The sequence below is a fragment of the Engystomops pustulosus genome, chromosome 7 (assembly GCF_040894005.1).
Source record: "Engystomops pustulosus chromosome 7, aEngPut4.maternal, whole genome shotgun sequence".
Classification (NCBI taxonomy): Eukaryota; Metazoa; Chordata; class Amphibia; order Anura; family Leptodactylidae; genus Engystomops; species Engystomops pustulosus.
This window is the reverse complement of record NC_092417.1, coordinates 84,386,960-84,408,028: the sequence shown is the minus strand read 5'-3', so window position 1 is coordinate 84,408,028 and position 21,069 is coordinate 84,386,960. Positions and strand designations below refer to the sequence as shown.

The window sequence follows — 21,069 nt, the reverse complement described above, 5'->3', positions numbered from 1 at the left end:
TGTAGTGGGAGAGATTAGCCCTTGCCATACAGGGTAAATGAGCACTTTGTCAAATGCTACAAAAAGTTATTATTGCTGATTATGCTTAAAACTAAATATCAGACTAATAAGAACCACAATGTAGGCTATAACCATACCAAAATCCCTCTCCCAATAAAAGCGATGTAACTTGCGGAGTTGGAAATAAGACATTTTGATAGGAGAGAAATTTAGTCAGATGGAAAATCCTGCGTGAACCCATACAGTAACAGCACCAGTAACTGATTGACATCTGGAGTATGCAGACATGCAGTGCTAGATACTGCTCCATGACACAAGTATGGCCCTGCACAACAAGGCGTGTGTAGTTATCCACATTGGCTTGTGGGGTGGTTGAGACAATTTTGCATGAGACAGAATTATGTGAACTTTCATTGAACACAAAATCCATAAAAAAATTTACATTTCTTTTTATATAAAAAACAAATCAGTCACATGATTAGCTAAAAATATAAATATTGGTAGTTAAAAACAGTACACAATGTAAATAAGGTTTCCTGAATTATTACAAATATTTACATAATTTGCCATGATAATAATTAACCAATGTTCCTGAGTATTGTGGCACTGACACCAAATGTAGTACATAAGGAAAGCAGCCTCATGTCTAATGCTCTGAAGCTGGACAATTTCTCTATTTACTCATGTTTTGGCACAAAATGGCATGATGTGTTTCTAAGACCATGGAAATGGGTGGGCTGAGGAAAAAAAAAAACAAAGCATACCTACTCTGGATCCAGTGTCACTCTAGTACTTCTGGTTTTTGGCCTGCATCTGATTGGAAGTTCCAGGGAGCACCCAATAAGCGGCCTCCTAAAACCAGGGAGCAACTTAGAAAGTGAAGTAAAATGCAGGTTCTAAAACCAGAAGTACTGGGGTTATTTGGGAACTGGACTGGCAGATACAAAGTTTTTTCCTCCCACTTTGGTCTCCAGAAAACCCCTGTTAAGGTGCATAGCAAGTAGTTGCCTTATTGAAGAATTTGTGAAATAAATTACCCTACATTATAATAGAGGTGATTCCTTTAAGGATTTTATAAGTTATAATGGGCATAAACTGAGCCTCTCAGGTGTTCTGTAATGCCCTGTGCTGTGAGATTTCAGAGCCCTGGGTTCATTCAGCTCAGAGACAAGGTATCGGTCCATGCTGGTTCTGTCCGGGGAAGTTTCTCGAGGAGGTTTTGAGACTGCAGTTGGAGAGATTTTACTCAGTTGCTGTAAGAGGTATTCATTGGTGCTGACTAATGACCTGTTGAGAAAAGAAAGTACAGTCTTAGACCAGAGGATTCATGGTGATTATTGCCAGTTATAAACAAGCAAGTCATTCAACAAACTTGCTACCAGTGTATTTTCCAAATGTAGAAATGCTGACCTGAGCTCAGCAATTTTTTTTTCTCCTTTGCCCCTTAAATGGGTTTCTGATCGATAACCAGGGCTGTGGAGTCAGAATAAAATGGACCAACTTCACAAACATATAATAAATTATAAAAAATGTGAAATTTCTTTTAAAGTGGGTGTTATATTCCTCATCTAAGGATTGTGGTCAGAAGTAAGCAACATTGATTCTAGGGCCATACTGTTATTACAGGCGGTCCCCTACTTACAGATGAACCCCTTGTTACAGACAGCCATCTGTGACCTCTAATTAAGTTCTCTGGATGTTTTAATTTAGTCTCAGACTGCAATGATCAGGTCTATGGTGTCTGTAATAAAGCTTTAGTGATAATCCTTGTTCCCATTACAGAAAAAAAAAAGTGAAAATCCAATTGCCCCTGCAATAAAAAATGTTTTTTTTTTTTTTTTTAATGGAGCTACAATTATAAAATACACTCACCGGCCACTTTATTAGGTACACCATGCTAGTAACGGGTTGGACCCCCTTTTGCCTTCAGAACTGCCTCAATTCTTTGTGGCATAGATTCAACAAGGTGCTGGAAGCATTCCTCAGAGATTTTGGTCCATATTGACATGATGGCATCACACAGTTGCTGCAGATTTGTCGGCTGCACATCCATGATGCAAATCTCCCGTTCCACCACATCCCAAAGATGCTCTATTGGATTGAGATCTGGTGACTGTGGAGGCCATTTGAGTACAGTGAATTCATTGTCATGTTCAAGAAACCAGTCTGAGATGATTCCAGCTTTATGACATGGCGCATTATCCTGCTGAAAGTAGCCATCAGATGTTGGGTACATTGTGCTCATAAAGGGATGGACATGGTCAGTAACAATACTCAGGTAGGCTGTGGCATTGCAACGATGCTCAATTGGTACCAAGGGGCCCCAAGAGTGCCTAGAAAATATTCCTCACACCATGACAACCCCACCACCAGCCTGAACTGTTGATACAAGGCAGGATGGATCCAAGCTTTCATGTTGTTGACGCCAAATTCTGACCCTACCATCCGAATGTTGCAGCAGAAATCGAGACTCATCAGACCAGGCAACGTTTTTCCAATCTTCTACTGTCCAATTTCGATGAGCTTGTGCAAATTGTAGCCTCAGTTTCCTGTTCTTAGCTGAAAGGAGTGGCACCCGGTGTGGTCTTCTGCTGCTGTAGCCCATCTGCCTCAAATTTCTACATACTGTGCGTTCAGAGATGCTCTTCTGCCTACCTTGGTTGTAACGGGTGGCGATTTGAGTCACTGTTGCCTTTCTATCAGCTCGAACCAGTCTGCCCATTCTCCTCTGACCTCTGGCATCAACAAGGCATTTCCGCCCACAGAACTGCCGCTCACTGGATGTTTTTTCTTTTTCGGACCATTCTCTGTAAACCCTAGAGATGGTTGTGCGTGAAAACCCCTGTAGATGAGCAGTTTCTGAAATACTCAGACCAGCCCTTCTGGCACCAACAACCATGCCACGTTCAAAGGCACTCAAATCACCTTTCTTCCCCATACTGATGCTCGGTTTGAACTGCAGGAGATTGTCTTGACCATGTCTACATGCCTAAATGCACTGAGTTGCCGCCATGTGATTGGCTGATTAGAAATTAAGTGTTAACGAGCAGTTGGACATGTGTACCTAATAAAGTGGCCGGGGAGTGTATACAGTTCCAACTTACATACAAATTCAACTTAGGTTCCTTGGGTTTGTACTTATCTTGTACGTAACCCAGGGACTGCCTGTACTGCTCAACTTTAAGGGGCTGCATCAGTAACAAGTACCTTAGATGCACAGTACAGCAATAAATACCACTCCAGGAACCAAATACTGCATTCAGAGCAGATAATAATTGTACTAGAGATCCCCAGAGCGAATAATAATACTGGAGACCCCATAGCAGGCTAAAAATACTGGCGATATTTGCATTTTTTTTGTGTGTGCTCTAAAATAAGCAGAAAATAAATAAAATGGATTAAAGGCTTCTGGAACAAGCGCTGGATTGTATTTCTTTTCCCTTACTATAATACTAGAGACCTACACAGCAGACAACTGCATATACTGAAGAACCCCAGTACAGACAAATATTGCAGACAATAATACTGAATACCCCTAGAGTTAAAAACGAATAATATTGGAGACCCCAAGCGATGACAAAAACAATACATAAATGGCTCTTATTCTCCTCCCTGCACCACACTGCATCTTCTTCTCTCACCCATGTGCCGCTCTGTGTCCCACACTGGTTGTGTGCAGGGACAGGAGAGCAGTACAGTATAGCTCACAAGTGCTTACCCCGTCTGGGTCCTTTCCTGCAGACTCTCTGCTCTGAGTCCTGACCTCGATGTTTACAACCAGTGTCAGAACATAGAATGGAGCAGCAGAAGAGGACCCGGGAGCACCAAGAATTTCTCACCTGCACTCACCAGTACCCGGCCTCCTACACCAATGAAAGCTTCAATCAGTTATGTTACATGAGTTATGGAAGTGCTCATGGGCACCTCTGATCCTTTTTAGTTGAGGTAAATGTGGCTGCACTTTATGTACATGCTCAGGAAAGAAGCTCCTCTGCTTTAGATTAGAGGAAAAAGACACTGGAAAGGAATGCCCGTATTTATCTCAAGCTCTGTAAGTGTGACCAGGAAAATAGGACTGTGTAGACGAGGTCGGTGACCATTTTGGTGGAGCTGGAGTCAAATTTCTGGAAAATTGAGGAGTTTTGAGGAGAATTGAAAGATTCCACAGCCCTGTCAATAATAATCATTTTAAGTTCTAATAAATGTCTATTTACAAAATAACAGTAAATATTTGGTGTCCTATAATTATAGATCTGCAGCTGAACAGTAGTTTAGTATTTAGTATATATGTACCTTTGGCTGTTGTGTAATTGGTTAACAGTCTCTTGTAGTTTATTTGTCTTTTGTAGCTGCTGCTGTAGTGAATCTACCTGAAGACTCAGCTGCTCGTACTTCTGCCGCAGATCATCTGCAAAGAAAACTGGTTTAATGCAAATTATGTCAACGCCTTTATCCTTAGATATTGGAACGGTTTCCAAAGAGTCACAATCACATTCTTAAGGAAATGTACCTGAGGGTATAGACAAGCCTCCTGAACCTTCCTTACGGGCTGCCTGGTTCTCCAGCTTATACACTTTGGTCCGTAGGAAGTGATTTTCCTCCATAACTTTTATCAACTTTAGTTTTACAGAGTCCTAAGGTGTATATAAAAAAGTCTGCTGAATGTCTGTTAAAAGATAGACAGTGGCTTATTTCACAAACTTACCGTGGTCTCGCTATCTTCATATTGTCCCTGGCAGATAGTAGAATCCATTGGTGACATCTGCTTTGCAGATATCAGACGTGAGAGCAGATCTCGAGCAGGTACTGTTAGGAAATAAACATTTATATATCTATGTATGTTGCTATGGCTATGACTCAAAAAAAATTTAAGAAGGAAATAAACATTTGTATTTTATAATAAAAAATTATTACTATTAGTATTTCCCTTAGAGTTCCAAACATGAAAATTGACTAAATTGTACTTACCCAGGAACCTCTGGTTTTGTAGAAGGGAGCCTGAACCATTCCAGTATCTGTCTACTAGGTCCATTAGCTGGTGCAGGACATCACTGATGCTAGATACTTCAGTACTACGGGAAGTGTCTCTCTTATTTTGCTCATTCCCAATCAGTAGATCATCGCTCTACAACATATACCAAAATTGAGATTTTAGGTACCACGCATATTAGAAAAGATCTGATGTACATAAAGCCATAATTTACAATTTGCAGAAATAAATTACATGTTGCAGGTTCCAAATGAACAATACAGGTTTGTTCACTGTTACTATTCAGTATAATTGAGTGTGGATAGTAATTCTTAAAGGGTTTGTACCACGTTTGAGTGTAATCCATATCCACAGGACAATGTAAAAGGTGGTGTACGACTATTTAGCGGGTGAGATTTATGATATATGATGTGCCAGTGTATGTTGTTAAACCAGCCCCATTGGATAGATCTACAGCAGCTGGCTCCACTTTTAGGAGAAAGCTATAGGTAGCGCACAGGAATGGGGCAGGAATACCCTTGTAGTGTAAGGGGGGATAATTTTCGTAATTCTTTCCTGTGCATCAGGAATTGCAGAATTGCAACTATTTCAGGGCTTGTATTCCAGATTACTGGCGTACATGCTCTAATAAATCTGCCCTTGTCTATTTCAAATTTGGCTGAGAGACAAAATGTTTGTTTGCATGCTGTATAGAGGCAGAACACTTGTACAATGAGTGGATGGCTAGAATACACCCGATTTAGTCAACTAGAGAATGAACATTTTAATACCTTAGAACATTTTGGCAAGTAATCAGGGCTTTTCTGATGCATTGTTTACAGTGGGTTGTGTAGACTGTATAATTTGGTGGAGCACCCTAGGCTTTGTTGGATCCCCCTTGGAACTATAAACACGTGTTCGCCGATTAGAGCACTTAAACCATAAAAAGCTCATTGCCGAGTATTTCTTCTGTACCAGATATTCCTTTGTCTACATACAAGTGGAGGGCAGTGGGTAGATGTATACTCACGTTGCTGACTTTTGCAGATAGTAGTGAATTTAGACTGCTGGCCCTTTTCATTCCATTTTGTGGCACTGACAGACTATCAAACTTTATGCTGGGATTCTTATCTGGGCTCCAAGAGTTCTTGTAAATGCTGTTGTATTCATGGTGGTTTAAACTTTTTCCTGTGGACAGGTGAGTATTTCCCAGTGTGGGTTTAGATGGTAGGGTGTATGTCTTGCAGACATCGGTAAAACCTTTTCTTAAGGTGGATAAAGAATTTGAAGATGTGGAGGGATCTGCCAGATGTGTGCTCACATAAAGATCTACAAATGAAAAATAATATTTTAGATCTAAACTTTGTGCGTGTACACCGTTTTAAATTGCAATGCAATGCTGCTTTGAGGCGATCTGGCTAATTGCATTAACATTGTGTTTACATAAACATTGTGCTTTAACATTGGATTAATGCAAGCATGATGTTAGCGCAGTGTTAACACAGCATGTTTATAGAAACACTTTGAAATCTTCTCAAAATAGCCTTTTGCATTGTATTTCAAAATGCAATGTAAACTCCACAAGCTGCAAAGTTGCAGTTTAATAGCAAAATACTTACACCCCTTGAACCTTTCCTCATTTTTTACATGTTACAGCCACAAACTTTAATGTTTATTGATACTGTGTATTGTTCTTTAACATAAATTATCAAGTATTTGTGAAGTGTAAAGAAAATCATAAGTGAATTTGAAAATTAAAAACTGTTTGGTGTGTATATGTATTTAACCCCCTGAGACAATACTTTGTTGGACCATCTTTAGCTGCAAGTCTGTTGGGGTATCTCTTTGTACAATTTTGTACATTTTAGAGGCTGAATTGTTGCTGAATTCCCTTTGCAGTATAGTCAGATATGTTGGAGAACATTTGTGAATAGCAATTTTCCAATCCAATCTCAATGAGATTCATGTCTGCGACTGATCAACTTTAACACATTTATACGCTTTGATGTAAACCATTCCACTGTATTTAGCTGTTTGTTTAGGGTTGTTGTTCTGTATGAAGTTGAACCTATACCCCAAACGGACTAAAAAAAATGTCATTCTGTTTAAAAATGCATGCGTTTTCGAATGTTTACCATGCGTTTTGCTGGTTTGAACCTTTTTATCTTCATTTCTAGAAGTGTAGGAAGCTGCCACACGCATGGTAAACATACAAAAACGTGTTTAAACAGGGATGCATTTTCAGTCCTTTTAAAAACAGACCAAAAATGGGCCAAGAACGCACCGCGTGACAACACTCTGCCCTGTATTTAGCTCCATCCATCATCCCATCAACTCTGAGCAGCTTCCCAGTCCATGCTGAAGCAAAGCATCCCCACAGCATGAAGCTGACAACACCACACTTCATGGTGATCATGTCGTGTTTATAAGAGAATATAGCCCAGGTAAGAGCAGCTTGTTATCTTGAGTCTGTCATCTTGATATCCTTGAAAAATTGGAACAGTACTGATTAATAATTTTGAGAATTTTTTTGGGAGGTTTTGGTGAAGTGACAGTAGATGCAGTGCTAAAATGAACTTTGAGTTGTACATGGACGGAATTTGAAATTTACTTGTACATGTATACAAAAGAACACAATTATTTAGACATCACTTTAAAGAGAACCTGTCCGGCAAATTAACCCCCAAAACTTAATATATTCATAAACTGCCATTAGAAAACATTGTTCCTTTCTATTCACTGTCCCTCTACATGTCTGTAAACTTAAAGGGGTATTCCGGGAATATGAATGTCTGACACAAAAACCCATGATGATATAAATAATGAATACAACAATACTCAATGTCATTAATCACAAAACGGAGCTTAAATAATTTGATTTTATGATTCACAACATTTTATGTCCTCTCTAAAGTAGGTGGAGTTATCACCAAGATGGCCGCCACTGGAAAATACTAGTCCCATTATCCTTTAGTTCTCAGTAACTCCTCCTACCTCTCAGGCTCTGCTCCCAGTGATGATGTAACAGGTTTTCTTGCTCTGTTACCATAGTAATGATGTGTAACTGCCATCACCACAACACTGGCCATACTGGATGCGCTGCAACCAACTGACTACAGCCAAACATAGTGGTGATCACATGACCTGCCCAGGCAGATGCAGGACATGTGATGTGGACATGTGACCAGCGGCCATCTTCTGTTCTGCGACGGACCGCGCGGAGGAAATCAACGGACTGATTAAAGGGCCAGTAGCATTTTAATTCTCCATTACAGTCTATGTCATCAGCATTTTTCTGCTAAGGGGAGCAAAATTTTAAATAACAACTAATTACACATTAGCTTATATTTTAAGTATGCATTTGCATATGAATTATGCTGATTCCTGGAATACCCCTTTAAGCAATCAGGTACTAAAGCTGAATGCAAATGACCTGAATCTTTATCATATTCAGCTGTCCAGCTTATTCATGAGTGGGAGGCACAGCCACACCCCCAGTGCTTGACTGACAGCCTGTATAATGATGCTGGCCCTGTATAATAATGCTAGCTGTATCACTTTCTCTATGTGCACAGCCTCATTTACATAATAATGATAATCTTAATTTTAATGCTTAATGTATAAATTGACTAGCTAAAGGCTGCGATGGATCCTTCTGAGCTGCTCCAACAGGTAGTGGCGACAGAGACCTGATGACAGGTGACTGGTGGAAAGGAGGTCCATATCTCACCCTACATTAAACTTACAGCCATGAGTTCAATTCTTAGAGCAGACTCTTGCCATCCCAAACGTGACTGAAAACATTCCCACAGAGGAACTCATTTGATATAAGAGGAATTGCACTGACCGTGAGGTATTTTTCTAAAGAGAAAAGGAATTTTTTTGATAAATTGACAAAAAGAAAATACCCCCATTGGATGCTCAATAGGTCAGATGAATTAGTCTCTGGCATTTGTTGAGAGAATCTCACTGTTAGTTATGGGTAATCACAGTGTGATTACCCATAACCAAGACAAAAACTTCTCCTATAGTTCTCTCTACCACCTTCCGTCCGCAATATTTATACATTGTGGACACAAATAAAAAATAATGGCATTTAATATGTTGCTAAACGTGCTCTGACGTGGGATACAAAATTATCTCCAAGTCATTTTAAATCTAATACAAGAAAAAAAGAACACGTGGCTAAGTACTCATGGTTTTTTCAGGTGTGGACATGAAGTCTGCAAATGTTGCAGATACGCTTTCCCTAGCAAAACATTCACCTATTTCACCACTGATGAACATTTCAAAATAAAGCAGTTTCTAAACAGCAATTCTACTTGCGTAGTATATCTGGTTGCATGCAACAGCTGTAGAATTCAATATGTTGGTTGTACAACAAATACTTTAAAAACCAGAATCAGACAACATATACCATATATACTCAAGTATAAGCTGAGGCATCTAATTTTGCCACAGTAAAACTGTGAAAAACTACTGACTCGAGAATAAGCCAAGGATGGGAAGTGCATTGGTCACAGCCTCTAAAGTGTATAGCCAGCAAGCTACCTAGCCCCCAGACATACATATAAATAACTGCAGTACTATGACAATTTTGTGCAATAGAAAATGTATTTAAACCTAAACGTGGTGTTGACCACAAAAATAAATTTACTCAATAGGGAAACCTTTTGGATATTTAAATTGAAGACCTGTATTCCCTTCAGACTAAATAAAAAACACTGCACCCTACATTCTACAGTGTTGCTTCTTTTACTTTTCTTACATTTGGCCATCTGATACATTAAAGGAAAACATATTGATTATCATGACATAGAAATAGACTATTTTTGTGAAGTTGTTCCTTTGTCCCGTGTGTACACAGACATATGAATAACAATTACTGTTTGGGTCGAGAAAGGGGTTGACATTTTTTGTGTGGATTCCCCACCCAACCTAGGAGGTTGATCTTTTTAATACTAGCTAGTAGCATTACACGCTAAGCCATGAGTAAGATACTTATAACTCAAAACTACAACATATATCCCTTTTTAGGGATAACTTTAATAAACATCCTAAAAAAGGATATATGTTGTAGTATCATTGGCATTCCATCAAGTCACATGGCCTTTGATAAGGTTACATCTACGGTCAAACAATAGGCCGTTGTCCAATATTTGGATCCCTTTGACAAGGAGTGCAAGATCATTATACTTTTTACTCTGATGACAACTCCACTCTGTCTACAAAGAATCTAATAGCTCTCCATCATCCATACAGGTGTCATACACACTATTTTTGGAAAATGGTTATAAGATTTTTTATGTTAGACTTTTATGATAGAGGTGTACACTTGGGCCCTTCAGTGTTACTCTGCCTCTCTTTTTGCCCAGCCTGTGACCCTTAAACCATCATTATATTTTTTTTTATGTACCCGTATATACTCCAGTATAAGCCGACCCAAGTATAAGCAGAGGCCCCTAATTTTACCACAAAAACCTGGGAAAACCTATTGACTCAACTATAAGCCGAGGGTGGGAAATGCATTGGTCACAGCCTCCCCTGTATATAGCCAGCTGGACCCTGCCCCATAGTATATAGCCAGCACCTGCCCCCCAGTATATAGTCTGCCAGCCCATATCCCCTAGTTTATAGCCAGCAGCGGGGAAGCCGGAAAGGTGAGTTTTGCTATATATATTTTTTTTTACTCGCGTATAAGCAGAGTTTGGGTTTTCAGCACATTATTTGAGCTGAAAAACTAGGCTTATACTCAAGTATATATGGTATTTTTTATGTATACATTAGCTTTATGTATTGTTTATTTGATCCCTCTAATAATGGTGTACGATACTTTGTGATTCCGACGCTTATATGCCTTGTTTTTTTAGATTCAATAAATAAATTTATTTTGTATAAAAATCGATTTGGGTATACAGTGTGAATTGGTTCTAGGTGTTGATTTTCTATTTGTATTTTTTTTGTCTATTTGTGTGGACCCAGCAAGGTTATTGGACATAATAGATTTAAGTTTGTGACAGTAACATTTAAAAATGAGTATAAGTTCGAGGGGGTATGAATACTTTTGCAACTCGTTGTACATGTACAAGGAGACAGTATTTACAGCTGTGTTTCTAAGGATCTCATATCCAGTCGCAGTACCAGTGCTGTATAACTGCAATCTAATTCTATGGCATTAGTTCATCTACTGGATACAGAATACTACAAAAAAGAGATTCTTCTACCACATAATAAAAGCAGTTTGCAGCTTATGAGATGTAACTGTACGGTCTGCTGACATTTGTAGGCAAAATAATTCAGAATGATTTACCTGAGCTAAGTCTTAAAAGTCTGTCCCTGCTTGACTCCTCCGTAGGTTTAAGACGATCTCTCAATTCTGTACTTTGTTCTCTGTCATCATTGACATCAATCCTAATGGGCTCACTACTTGCAGAATCCTTTCTTACAGGGGTGGATGTGATATAGGTATTTTTGAAGCTGAATGCTGATGGTTTTTCTGATATGGGTTTTCCTGCATAGATCACATCATCTTCATCTTCTAAATGATTCACCAAATCCTCTTTCTTTGGGAATAGCTCTGAAATGCTTGACTCTGCAAAAGTAACACGGTGCCCTTCTTTGGCACGTGAGGAAGGACCAGGAGAGCGCAAGGATGAACGTGTGGGTGAAGGTAAAGATTGGTATTCTATAAAGAACACAAAAGACATGAAATACGTTCAACATTACTATAATAACTCGCATAAAGCAAATAGCAATGTTTTCTGTATTCTATGAAGTCCTTGCCTGAGCACAGAACCTCCACAAAAAGGGGAACTGACATGTGCCAATATGCCAGTAATAATATGTTATCTCTATCATGATTTTAATGTTTTTGTTTTAATGACAAATCAGCATTGTTCCTTTTTTTTTAACTATTTGTTCATAAACAACAGGGTTGTACATAACAGCCAATCTAGAACCAACAAAAGGTTATGTGCTTCCTTATGCAGGATGACTTCTTAGTTTTAAATGAGAAATCTGATTGTTGCAACGGGATAGGATCATTGAACTGAAATGATTATACCTGCCTAAACAGCTAGTGACAGCAGTGTTGTTAGTAACACAAGCAATTATAGTAAAGCTGTAATTATACCAATACCATCTTCAAAGTCGCTCTGTTGCTGCACGTATGACTGGCGCTCAACAGTCTGTGAATATTAAAAAAAAAAAAAGTTAAATGAAAGCAATACAATACACTGTCTATTATCAGTGGAAAGCTGGCAGTGTGTCCCAACACCATTCCATTCAAGAAAGTGTATCAGGCAAGAAACTAAGCACCCTATGAAGATCGCCCTAGCAGCTACATTAACGGGCAAAAGGAGTTTTGCAAGCTCTGCTGCAAATTCTGTGTAAGGGATATGCAAATAAGTAAACCAGGATGGGAAATTAAATCTATGAGCAGGGGTGTGTAATAAATTTTCCCATGGGGTCATATGAAATTTTGGGATGGTTTAGAGGGCCAGCCTAATATCACTGTTCTACACAATATCTATATACTGTATTCAGAATGTAACCTATCCCTACATTTTAAAAACTGTAAATAAAACATTACAATCATTGAATGAAACTATGGAGGACCCAAGTACATCATTACTTAATGAAGGGGAGCTCAAATTTTTCAACAATCTCATGTGGGCCGGTCAGAGAGAGCTAGAGGACCAGATATGGCCCTTGGGCCGTACAATGGCTCGGTCTGCTCTATAGAAATGCAGAGAATGTAAAGGAAAATTAAATAATAATTAAAGACTCCTAATAGCTTACTCAGCTTGCATCGATTCCTATCTGTATGTTGTCCAAGTGTATAACTGCCTAAACTAAGACATTGATTTGATGAATGCACTCCTAAACATGTCCACGGAATGCACTACTTGGTTCCAATTCTTGCATTAGACTTAGCTTAGCTTTTAAGTCAGTAAGTCAGCGTAAAAAGTAGTCCGAACATGGATACCATGCATGTGCAGTCATTTATCATAGATGATGCAAGGAATTGGAGGGAAGCCATGAATAAATTCTCAGCATCATATTTGTTAGGCTGAGAAATAAGAAACCTGTGTTTCATATTCCAACCACAGACATTTGGAGCTCTCCTCATTTTTTCATATAATCTACTTTCAAACTAATTATTTTTTAGTAAAAAAAATAACACATTTCCAAGTGAAAGTCCAAAAAAAACTTCTAGTGCAAAAACTGGACCAAATCAATGCTCTGCAGGAAATTGGACATGTAAATATGCCTGTTCATTTTAATGAACCACTATAAATTAACCACAGAACAACTATAAATTTTAGGTTACCGCAAGGATATGCAACGTCTGTTTGTGATGAAACACTGCACCTGGTATTTAGAAGGAGAGAGTCCCTTTATATAATCTGTATGTTTGTATTCCCGTTCCTTTATCTTGTTGAAATCTGGAATGCAATGAATATTATAAAAACAAGCCCCCTGCAGTGTAAACTATGAAATTCTACTCTTCAAATAAATAAGAAAATGGAGTGAAAGCAACCCACTGATTGCATTGTTTTATTCTTTTGGGGGTTGAAAGGGGGTTTCCATATTTGTGACACCAATTATTTTATTTATTCTTGTATGGATATATGTAATAATATAATGCATTTACTTCTAATAATATAATTAATTACATCTTATATTCTCAGGCTGCGGCCTATGTAAACCATTCACTGACATAATCAATATTCTGCTTTGTTATGAAAAACCAACATATCACTTAAAATAACAGATAAAATATAAAACGTAACTTTTACTGTGCGTTTGTTAAAAAAGAAGTGGGAAAACTTAAACAGTGTCTGTTATTGACAAAAAATCCTGTAACATAGGACTCAACACACAGAAGTTCCTAAGACCGTGCAGCACTGATTATCAAATTGTACACTTAACAATAAAAGTTATGTTTTATCTTTTAAGTGTTAATTTCAGTGATGTGAGGCCTATGTAAAGCCTCATGCACTTGCGGTGGTGGGGAATAATAATGGGGTGGGAAAAATTTTAATTTTATTTAACATTTTCTTCATTTTACCTGTGTTGCTCATGTTAAAATCCAGGTAAGCTTTTGCTGTGGTCTTTTGGATGTTACTGTTACGTTTTCCTGTGCTGAAAAATCACCAATAATTTCAAATTAATCTTATTAATGACAAGATATACAATTACAAGACATGATATCAAACCAGCATTCTATATAAGCCATAATAAAATGAAGTACGGTAATACGGAATAATCTATACAATGAGCTCCATGTACAAGTAGCACTGGGCAGTCACCATTACATAGTGATAATGTAATCACCTATTGTTACATGGCAAGTTATTATTTTATAGCATGGGATTCTGTCTGTACATGTGCAGAATATGTTGGCGTAATATAGATAAAAATTATTAATATGATGATATTCTTCCTGTGTATGAGGTAGTGGAAGATAAATGTAGGCATATGTGGTCAAGGTGCTTACCCTCCAACCTAATGTGATGATTATTTGGACTACAGAACAAAGTACCTCTCCTTATGCAACAAGCTTTTCTCGTCTTCGGCCATTTTGTTTTAAATGTTTTTGGGTTTTTTTGCATTAAAAAACATATTTATGGTTCATAAATATGACCAAAACTGATCTCTACAACCATTATGTGCATAAAGTGAAAGAGGTACTCCACCCAAGAAACCCAGCTCCAGTAAGCTTTGGCTTTTTTGTTTCGCTGACACGTTCTTCCCTCGTAGCCGTGCAGATGCAAGATATCTGGGCACCCACAAGATCTTGGAGTACTGTTTTGCTCCCGTTCTACCTTCATTTTATCTCTGATATAGAATTGTGTTCACATTGGGATGCACAATTATACTTTTTGAGGCAAGCACTTGTCGGATATCCTACGTGATATTATATTAAGTTTTTATAAGAATCATTTTTAATATTTATAGAATATAGTATACTCTGGTCCATGACTTGGTGATAACCAGATTTTTGGTAGCCAATCATGTACCAGAAAGGGATTATATAGTTTCTGGTTAAACATGACATTACTAGCCATGAAAAGTGTTTGAAACATGTTGGGTTTTCGTCCTGTGTACAGTGTGATGCAAGCCAGAGAGATGAAGTTGATGATTTCAACTTTAATGGACTATAATATGTTCTGAATAAAGCTTGATAAAGAAACAAAAAAGACAAAGCTTACTATTGCTATATTTCTTGGGTGACCCATTTTGTACAGGTTGCTGTTCTGTATTTTACATACTTTATGATCTTGTACACTAGAAAAATTTGCACAGTAGATAATCTACATAATATACAATTGTTACAATTATTTTCCGTTTAATCTGTAAAAGTGAGAAAATGCATTATACTGTCATTATCGCTTTCACTTTTGTGATGTCTGGCTCAATATCCATTAATAAAAGCATCATACGTGTCTTAACTATTTTAAAAGGGGTGGATTTCAGTATAGAACATATATACCAGATATAAAACATAAATTATCACTCCCTTTAAAGTGTTCACTTACCTCCCAGTTTCCAAGTCTGGAATCTCCTTTGTGTTATAGTTCGTCAAATGGAAATGGAACTTTGCGTTTTTCCTTTCGCTATCTCTCACTGGACGTTCATCTGAAAACAAGGACATAACTAGGTGCAGTTTTTGGTTGCACAATAATGCTACTTTTCTCCCTTCTTGGTTTTAGAGATCCTGAGGTTGTGAGCTGGAGATGTAAATATTAGAAGCTGGTGCTGACAGTTGGATTAGGTTTGCAGAGCTTCCTGATGGAGCTATGGCAACTCCTTGTGCAGGACACAACACAAACCTGGCCAGGGAATGGCTTGAAGTTTCCTCCCACCCATTTGTTTATTTAACCCCTTAAATGCCCTGCTACTTTGTGGTTATAACATTACAACAGTTTAACAGTCAATTCATTCAATTAACTTATCATTTTGAAACCATCACAAGGTAAGTTTATTTAGCAATGCAAACATTCAATTATTGTGAATCATTGTGAGGGTCCTTTTACATATAACGATTTATTTGTGAAACTGCAAGCAGAGTAGCATGTAGCGAGTAGTTAATTCTCAAATATCATAAAATTATATGTAATAATAATCAATAAATACTTGTAGAGTTTAAATCTATAAAATTAACTTTCTTTTGGCTGCTTATTTTTATGCCTCAATAAAAGAAAATGTAAACACATGCTCTTTTCTGTGTGCTACATTTATCAAGGCTTTTAGACAAATTATTTTTTTGTCTTACACTTTTCTAAATAGTCCAGCCAAGGCGGTGTGGTCAGGCAGAAAGAATTCTGTGCAACCAAAAATTTAAGGGGTGCGCAACATTGCTAAAATTAGGTCCTAGTAAGAATGAGTTTTACGCTGCAACAAAATTTATCATCACAGTAATATATCTGGTGAAGGACAAGACTATTATTGCCTAGCTCAGTTTCCCCCAATTTCTTACACAATCCTTTGGGATGAATTCACATGTTCGTGAGAAGAAGCCATGAGCTAGATGCAAAACAGCCGTTCTTGGCACATTGAAGCTCAATTACGAAGGGTCATGCACTTTTGTCGGACTGTTCACCTTTTGTGGGGCTAAAACGGCTTGCACAGGTATTTAAGAAGTGTGTGTGCGCGCTGGGATGGTGGTGCATGCGACCCTTTTTGTGGCGCATCTTCACTGGCATCCATGCAACACAAATTAGGGGGCGGGCCGTCAGTCCAACTGGGTATTTAACTTTTAAATTGTGCCGCAAACCCTAGCCATAAGATGCACCACTAAAAAGATGGTGAACTCTGTTGGACCTGAGCGGGGAAGCGACACATTCATGATATCGGGCGCACGATCTTAGTTGATCAGCGAACAGTGCAGTCGGACAATGCACTTTCTTTGAAATCCGGTGACTGGGTATGTAAATATGCCCCATTACGTCTCACTGCACTGTGTCCAAGTTGGGCGGCCGCTCCACAAAATTTAGAGCAGGTCCTATTCCTGCTGTAAGCCACACAGCTCCTCCTCCCAGCATGCGGCTCCTGCCACACATCAGCTGCTATGGATGTCTGCATGTAGCCGTACTCTGTACAGACTTTACCATTTCATGGGGCACATTTATCATAAGATGCCAGCAAAGGATCCTCCCTTCACCCTGTGCCACCTGATAAATCCCAGCGGCTGCCAGCTCAGCAGGGCTCTTCTACGCCAGGTCTGAGACCTGGCATAGAATTGCATTATAGCCTGTGCCTGAATAAGCTCACTGCATGGCACGGTTACCTCCCCCCCCCCCACACTCCTTATTGGTGAATTGCGCAAAGAATCGGGAATTGTGACTAAATCAGGGCTTGTGTGCCAGGCGTACGAGCTGTGATAAATGGAGCTCCTAGAATTTCATATGGCTATGTACATTCTAATTGCACAACTGCCATGCAGATAGCATGGGTACTGACATGATTACAGAGGCCCACTTCAAACTGTTACATCACATATAGCAAACTAGGGCAGCAACCTTTCCCCCCCCCCCCCACACACACACTATTAATATTAATGAAAGTGAAAAATAAGTCAACCTTCTGTACATTGAAGTCTAAGGGGAACAGAAGGTGAATGGAGACTTTCCATTCATTTTCTGTTTTCAGCTTACATTATGCTCTCCAAAATCAGAGATTACTAAAATTAAACCCTCTGAAACAGGTATGAACTGAGCCTAAAGGCTCACAAACTATTACAAAGTTTGTATGCGACTGTAACAAACTCTCAGCTGTGAGAATTATTTGATTGAAAAAGGGGTTTTTTTTACCCTAAACAAATAGTTTCCATTTACTGACAGGCCGCAAACCTATATGAGATTGACGAACCTTACCTAACTGTACAGCATAGATTATCACTCACCTAGTGTCTCTATGTTGCTTAAAGTATGGATGACAACGAGGCGGTAATCGGAGTCTTGTCTGGTGATTGGGTTGAGGCGAAGATCCAATGTCTTGAGATTTGACAATGTTTTGAGCCGTTTTATTTCTTCCAAGGATTCAATGTCGTTATAGTATAAATTGAGAGAGCGGAGAGCATGTAGGTATTCAATGCCCTGTGAAAGTCAAAGTGAGTACAATCCAACTCCTTCAGCAGTACTTTAATTCAATAAACTTGTCACAACTATCAATCCAAATACTCCATACACATACATCTCATAAGAGGCAACAGTCACCACTGATGCTGCGTATCTCAAGAAATAAAATGGATCAGACGATGTTAAATCTATGTTGTCTAGCCAAAATGTGAAACCACCCAAACGTTTTGTCTTTTTGGTGTTTTTGCAAAGAAACCATCCCTTACCTCTAAGCTGACAATAAGATTTCTAGACAGATCCAGGCATTGAAGACTCTTAAAATTTTTAAATGCATCTCCCAAGGTGAGGATTTTTTCTCTGTATGTCCCCTGGAGGTTAAGGGACTCTACTGCATCTTTATAGAGGGGAAAAAAGAAGGGGCAGAGTTATTACTTGCTCTAATAATAAGTGCAAGATACAATGTTCCATCTGATAAATGGATATGAATCCTTTATAATTGACCACCGCTAGATAAGGTAAACAAGACTGGGTTGGTGAGTTTATAAAGAATCCAATACAGGTAACAATAATGGCTATTTTGCTCCTCTATTCTGATGCCTATTTTTAACATGTCTGCTAGCTATTGGTACCAGGAAACATATCTGCTTAGAGATTGTTCATGTGATCAAATTACCATGCAGAAAACCCTGAATTGAAAGAAAACAGGCTTATTTTGTACCTTAGTGGCAGATCCTTACCATGATCATGCTATATGTGAAAACCCCTCAATAATCATCCATGTAATCACATATTCAGTGACTGATACAGTTGTATCCAATCTAGACAATGCGCTTTGATCTGAACACAACAGCACAAAGGTCTCTCCCATCCTGCTTCCATATTACAATGTTTTAGGCCTCATTCTCCTGAACCTTGTCTTTGTCCTATCCGTTTTTTTGATCCGGATCGCACACTGACAATGGACCCATGCACTGATCTATAAGAACATGAAAATGACTGAAGCCACTTGGATGACACACAGGTATCGAGCACATGCTGTCTGTATTTTTGGATCACTTGCTAGGAACACAATCATGTGGGGGCTGTGACAAGCTAGGGACAGAATTTGCTAGAATTTAGTTGTTTTTTTTAAAAAAAAAAAGTGTTTTAATGCAGAGTCAGGCATATTTTTGGATGGAAGAATGATCTTTCGAATTCACTACCAACAAGCAGAGATCTTGAAATGGTAAATGAAATCCGAAAGCTTAGAAATTTACAGGTCTGTAAATCTTTATTTGCTGTCATATAAATCAAGATTCAGGATGGGACAGAACTGCTTTGCTGTGATGGGGAATCTGTCACCTGTACCAGGAGGTTTGTCCATTGTAAGAGACACATGTAGGAGTACAATAGGTTTCCAATGGCAACCCCCTCCTCCAATAGTCACTGTGAATTGTGTCTTATAACTACACGAGGCATCGCAGGAGCCTGAGTGACTGAAGTGACCAGCATAGGACGCCCATTACCTGCTGCACCCGCTCTAATGCCGGTTCTCCCGTACACCCAGCTCTCCCTCAGATGAACCCTCTTCACCGCCATCCCATGGGTGCAGCCTCGTCAACAGTCCCCTAGCAACGGCGGCAAATAGGGTCCGCGGGAAAGGTTCCGGGAAAGTGCGGGACAGGAGACCCGGCAACACAGGCACCTGGGACTGTCCAATAGGAGGCAGCAGAACGAGCATATGGGCGGGGAAAACATAGAACATAGCTATTGGTGGTCTCCATAGGGACCTATGGTTATTGATGCTGTTGCCATGGAAGTAATGGGAGCGGGTATTGGTGGCGGGAATGGCGGGTGGTGGTGCCGAGGTGATTAATACTGAGGTAATTTACTGAGATAATCAGCAGAAATTCTGGCGGAGAACGAGATGCTTGTGATACTGGTGACTAGAGGGCGTCCATGACGTAATTCAGTGTTCCACACGTCATGTATGTTTAGGGCATAGTGTTCCCCTGAATCTCCCGCATCCCGGGTTATTGGGGATCTGTCTGGCATTTTGATAAAACAAGTATCATTTTTGACGTGTAATTTCTTCCTGCACCACCCCACCATCTATACATTCCCCCATGTATAGTGTTCTCTGCCCCACAACACTATAGTATTGCAGTGTATGGGGAACTGACTACTTGCATTGTTACATCGTTTATACTGTTAAAAAAATGTCCAATAAGTTCAACCAATGAAGAAAAGGGATTGCATGAGGAAGGGATTTAGTTGTATATAACATAACCATCAATGTTATATAACTCATCTGGGACTGACCGCAGTCAGTGGGTGCAGATCCCAAGTCTGCAGCAACGTCTTTAGATGCGCTAGCTGGACCCGGTCTCTGGGTGTCAGAGACACCGGAGACCCTAGGGCAGTGGTGGCGAACCTTTAAAGGGGTTGTCCGAGTTTTGAAAAAAAAATATATGTGGCCGGGAGCGGGCTGCCTAAAACAATAAAGATGTACTTACCTTCCGGTGCCCTCCCGTATCCAGCGCTGCTCTCGCTCCGGGCGTCATGTAAACAAACATGGCCGCCGGAGCAGCGCTGCATTCAGCTTCCGGCCGGCCGTGGCCGGGTACGCCTATCCGTCCCTATACACAGCATTGTGTATGGGGGCCGGAAGGTTGTCGGGTCCGGCCGGAAGCTGAATGCAGCGCTGCTCCGGCGGCCATGTTTGTTTACATGACGCCCGGAGCGAGAGCAGCGCTGGATACGGGAGGGCACCGGAAGGTAAGTACATCTTTATTGTTTTAGGCAGCCCGCTCCCGGCCACATATATTTTTTTTTCAAAACTCGGACAACCCCTTTAAGAGACTGAGTGCCCAAATTGCAAACCAAAGTCAACATCTATCACAAAGTGCCAACACGGGAATTTAGCCCAATATTGCCATCAATATCACTATACAAGGGCCAAATAATACTTGTACATGATGACCATCACCATTACAACAATATAAATACCACAATACTCATAATAAAGACTACTAT

At 39.4% G+C, this 21,069-nt stretch overlaps 1 protein-coding gene across 2 annotated transcripts; it reads right to left on the bottom strand.

The window, feature by feature from the left end:
• Window positions 1-433: 433 nt before the first annotated feature.
• Window positions 434-19,761, bottom strand: LOC140070529 (leucine-rich repeat-containing protein 36-like). 2 transcript variants are annotated; one of them, XM_072117151.1, is made up of 14 exons: window positions 19,560-19,761; window positions 18,321-18,448; window positions 17,880-18,072; window positions 15,514-15,613; window positions 14,043-14,116; window positions 13,343-13,416; window positions 12,102-12,156; window positions 11,280-11,654; window positions 6,000-6,298; window positions 4,969-5,125; window positions 4,706-4,806; window positions 4,511-4,634; window positions 4,294-4,408; window positions 434-1,287 (listed from the first exon to the last, which is right to left on the bottom strand). In XM_072117151.1, the coding sequence occupies exons 1-14, from the start codon at window positions 19,630-19,632 to the stop codon at window positions 1,080-1,082; spliced, it is 2,076 nt and encodes a 691-aa protein (XP_071973252.1). In that variant the 5' UTR covers window positions 19,633-19,761; the 3' UTR covers window positions 434-1,079. The 2 variants fall into 2 exon arrangements, with proteins under 2 accessions (XP_071973252.1, XP_071973253.1); XM_072117152.1 differs by having other exon boundaries at window positions 12,108-12,156.
• Between the last annotated feature and the right edge of the window lie 1,308 nt (window positions 19,762-21,069).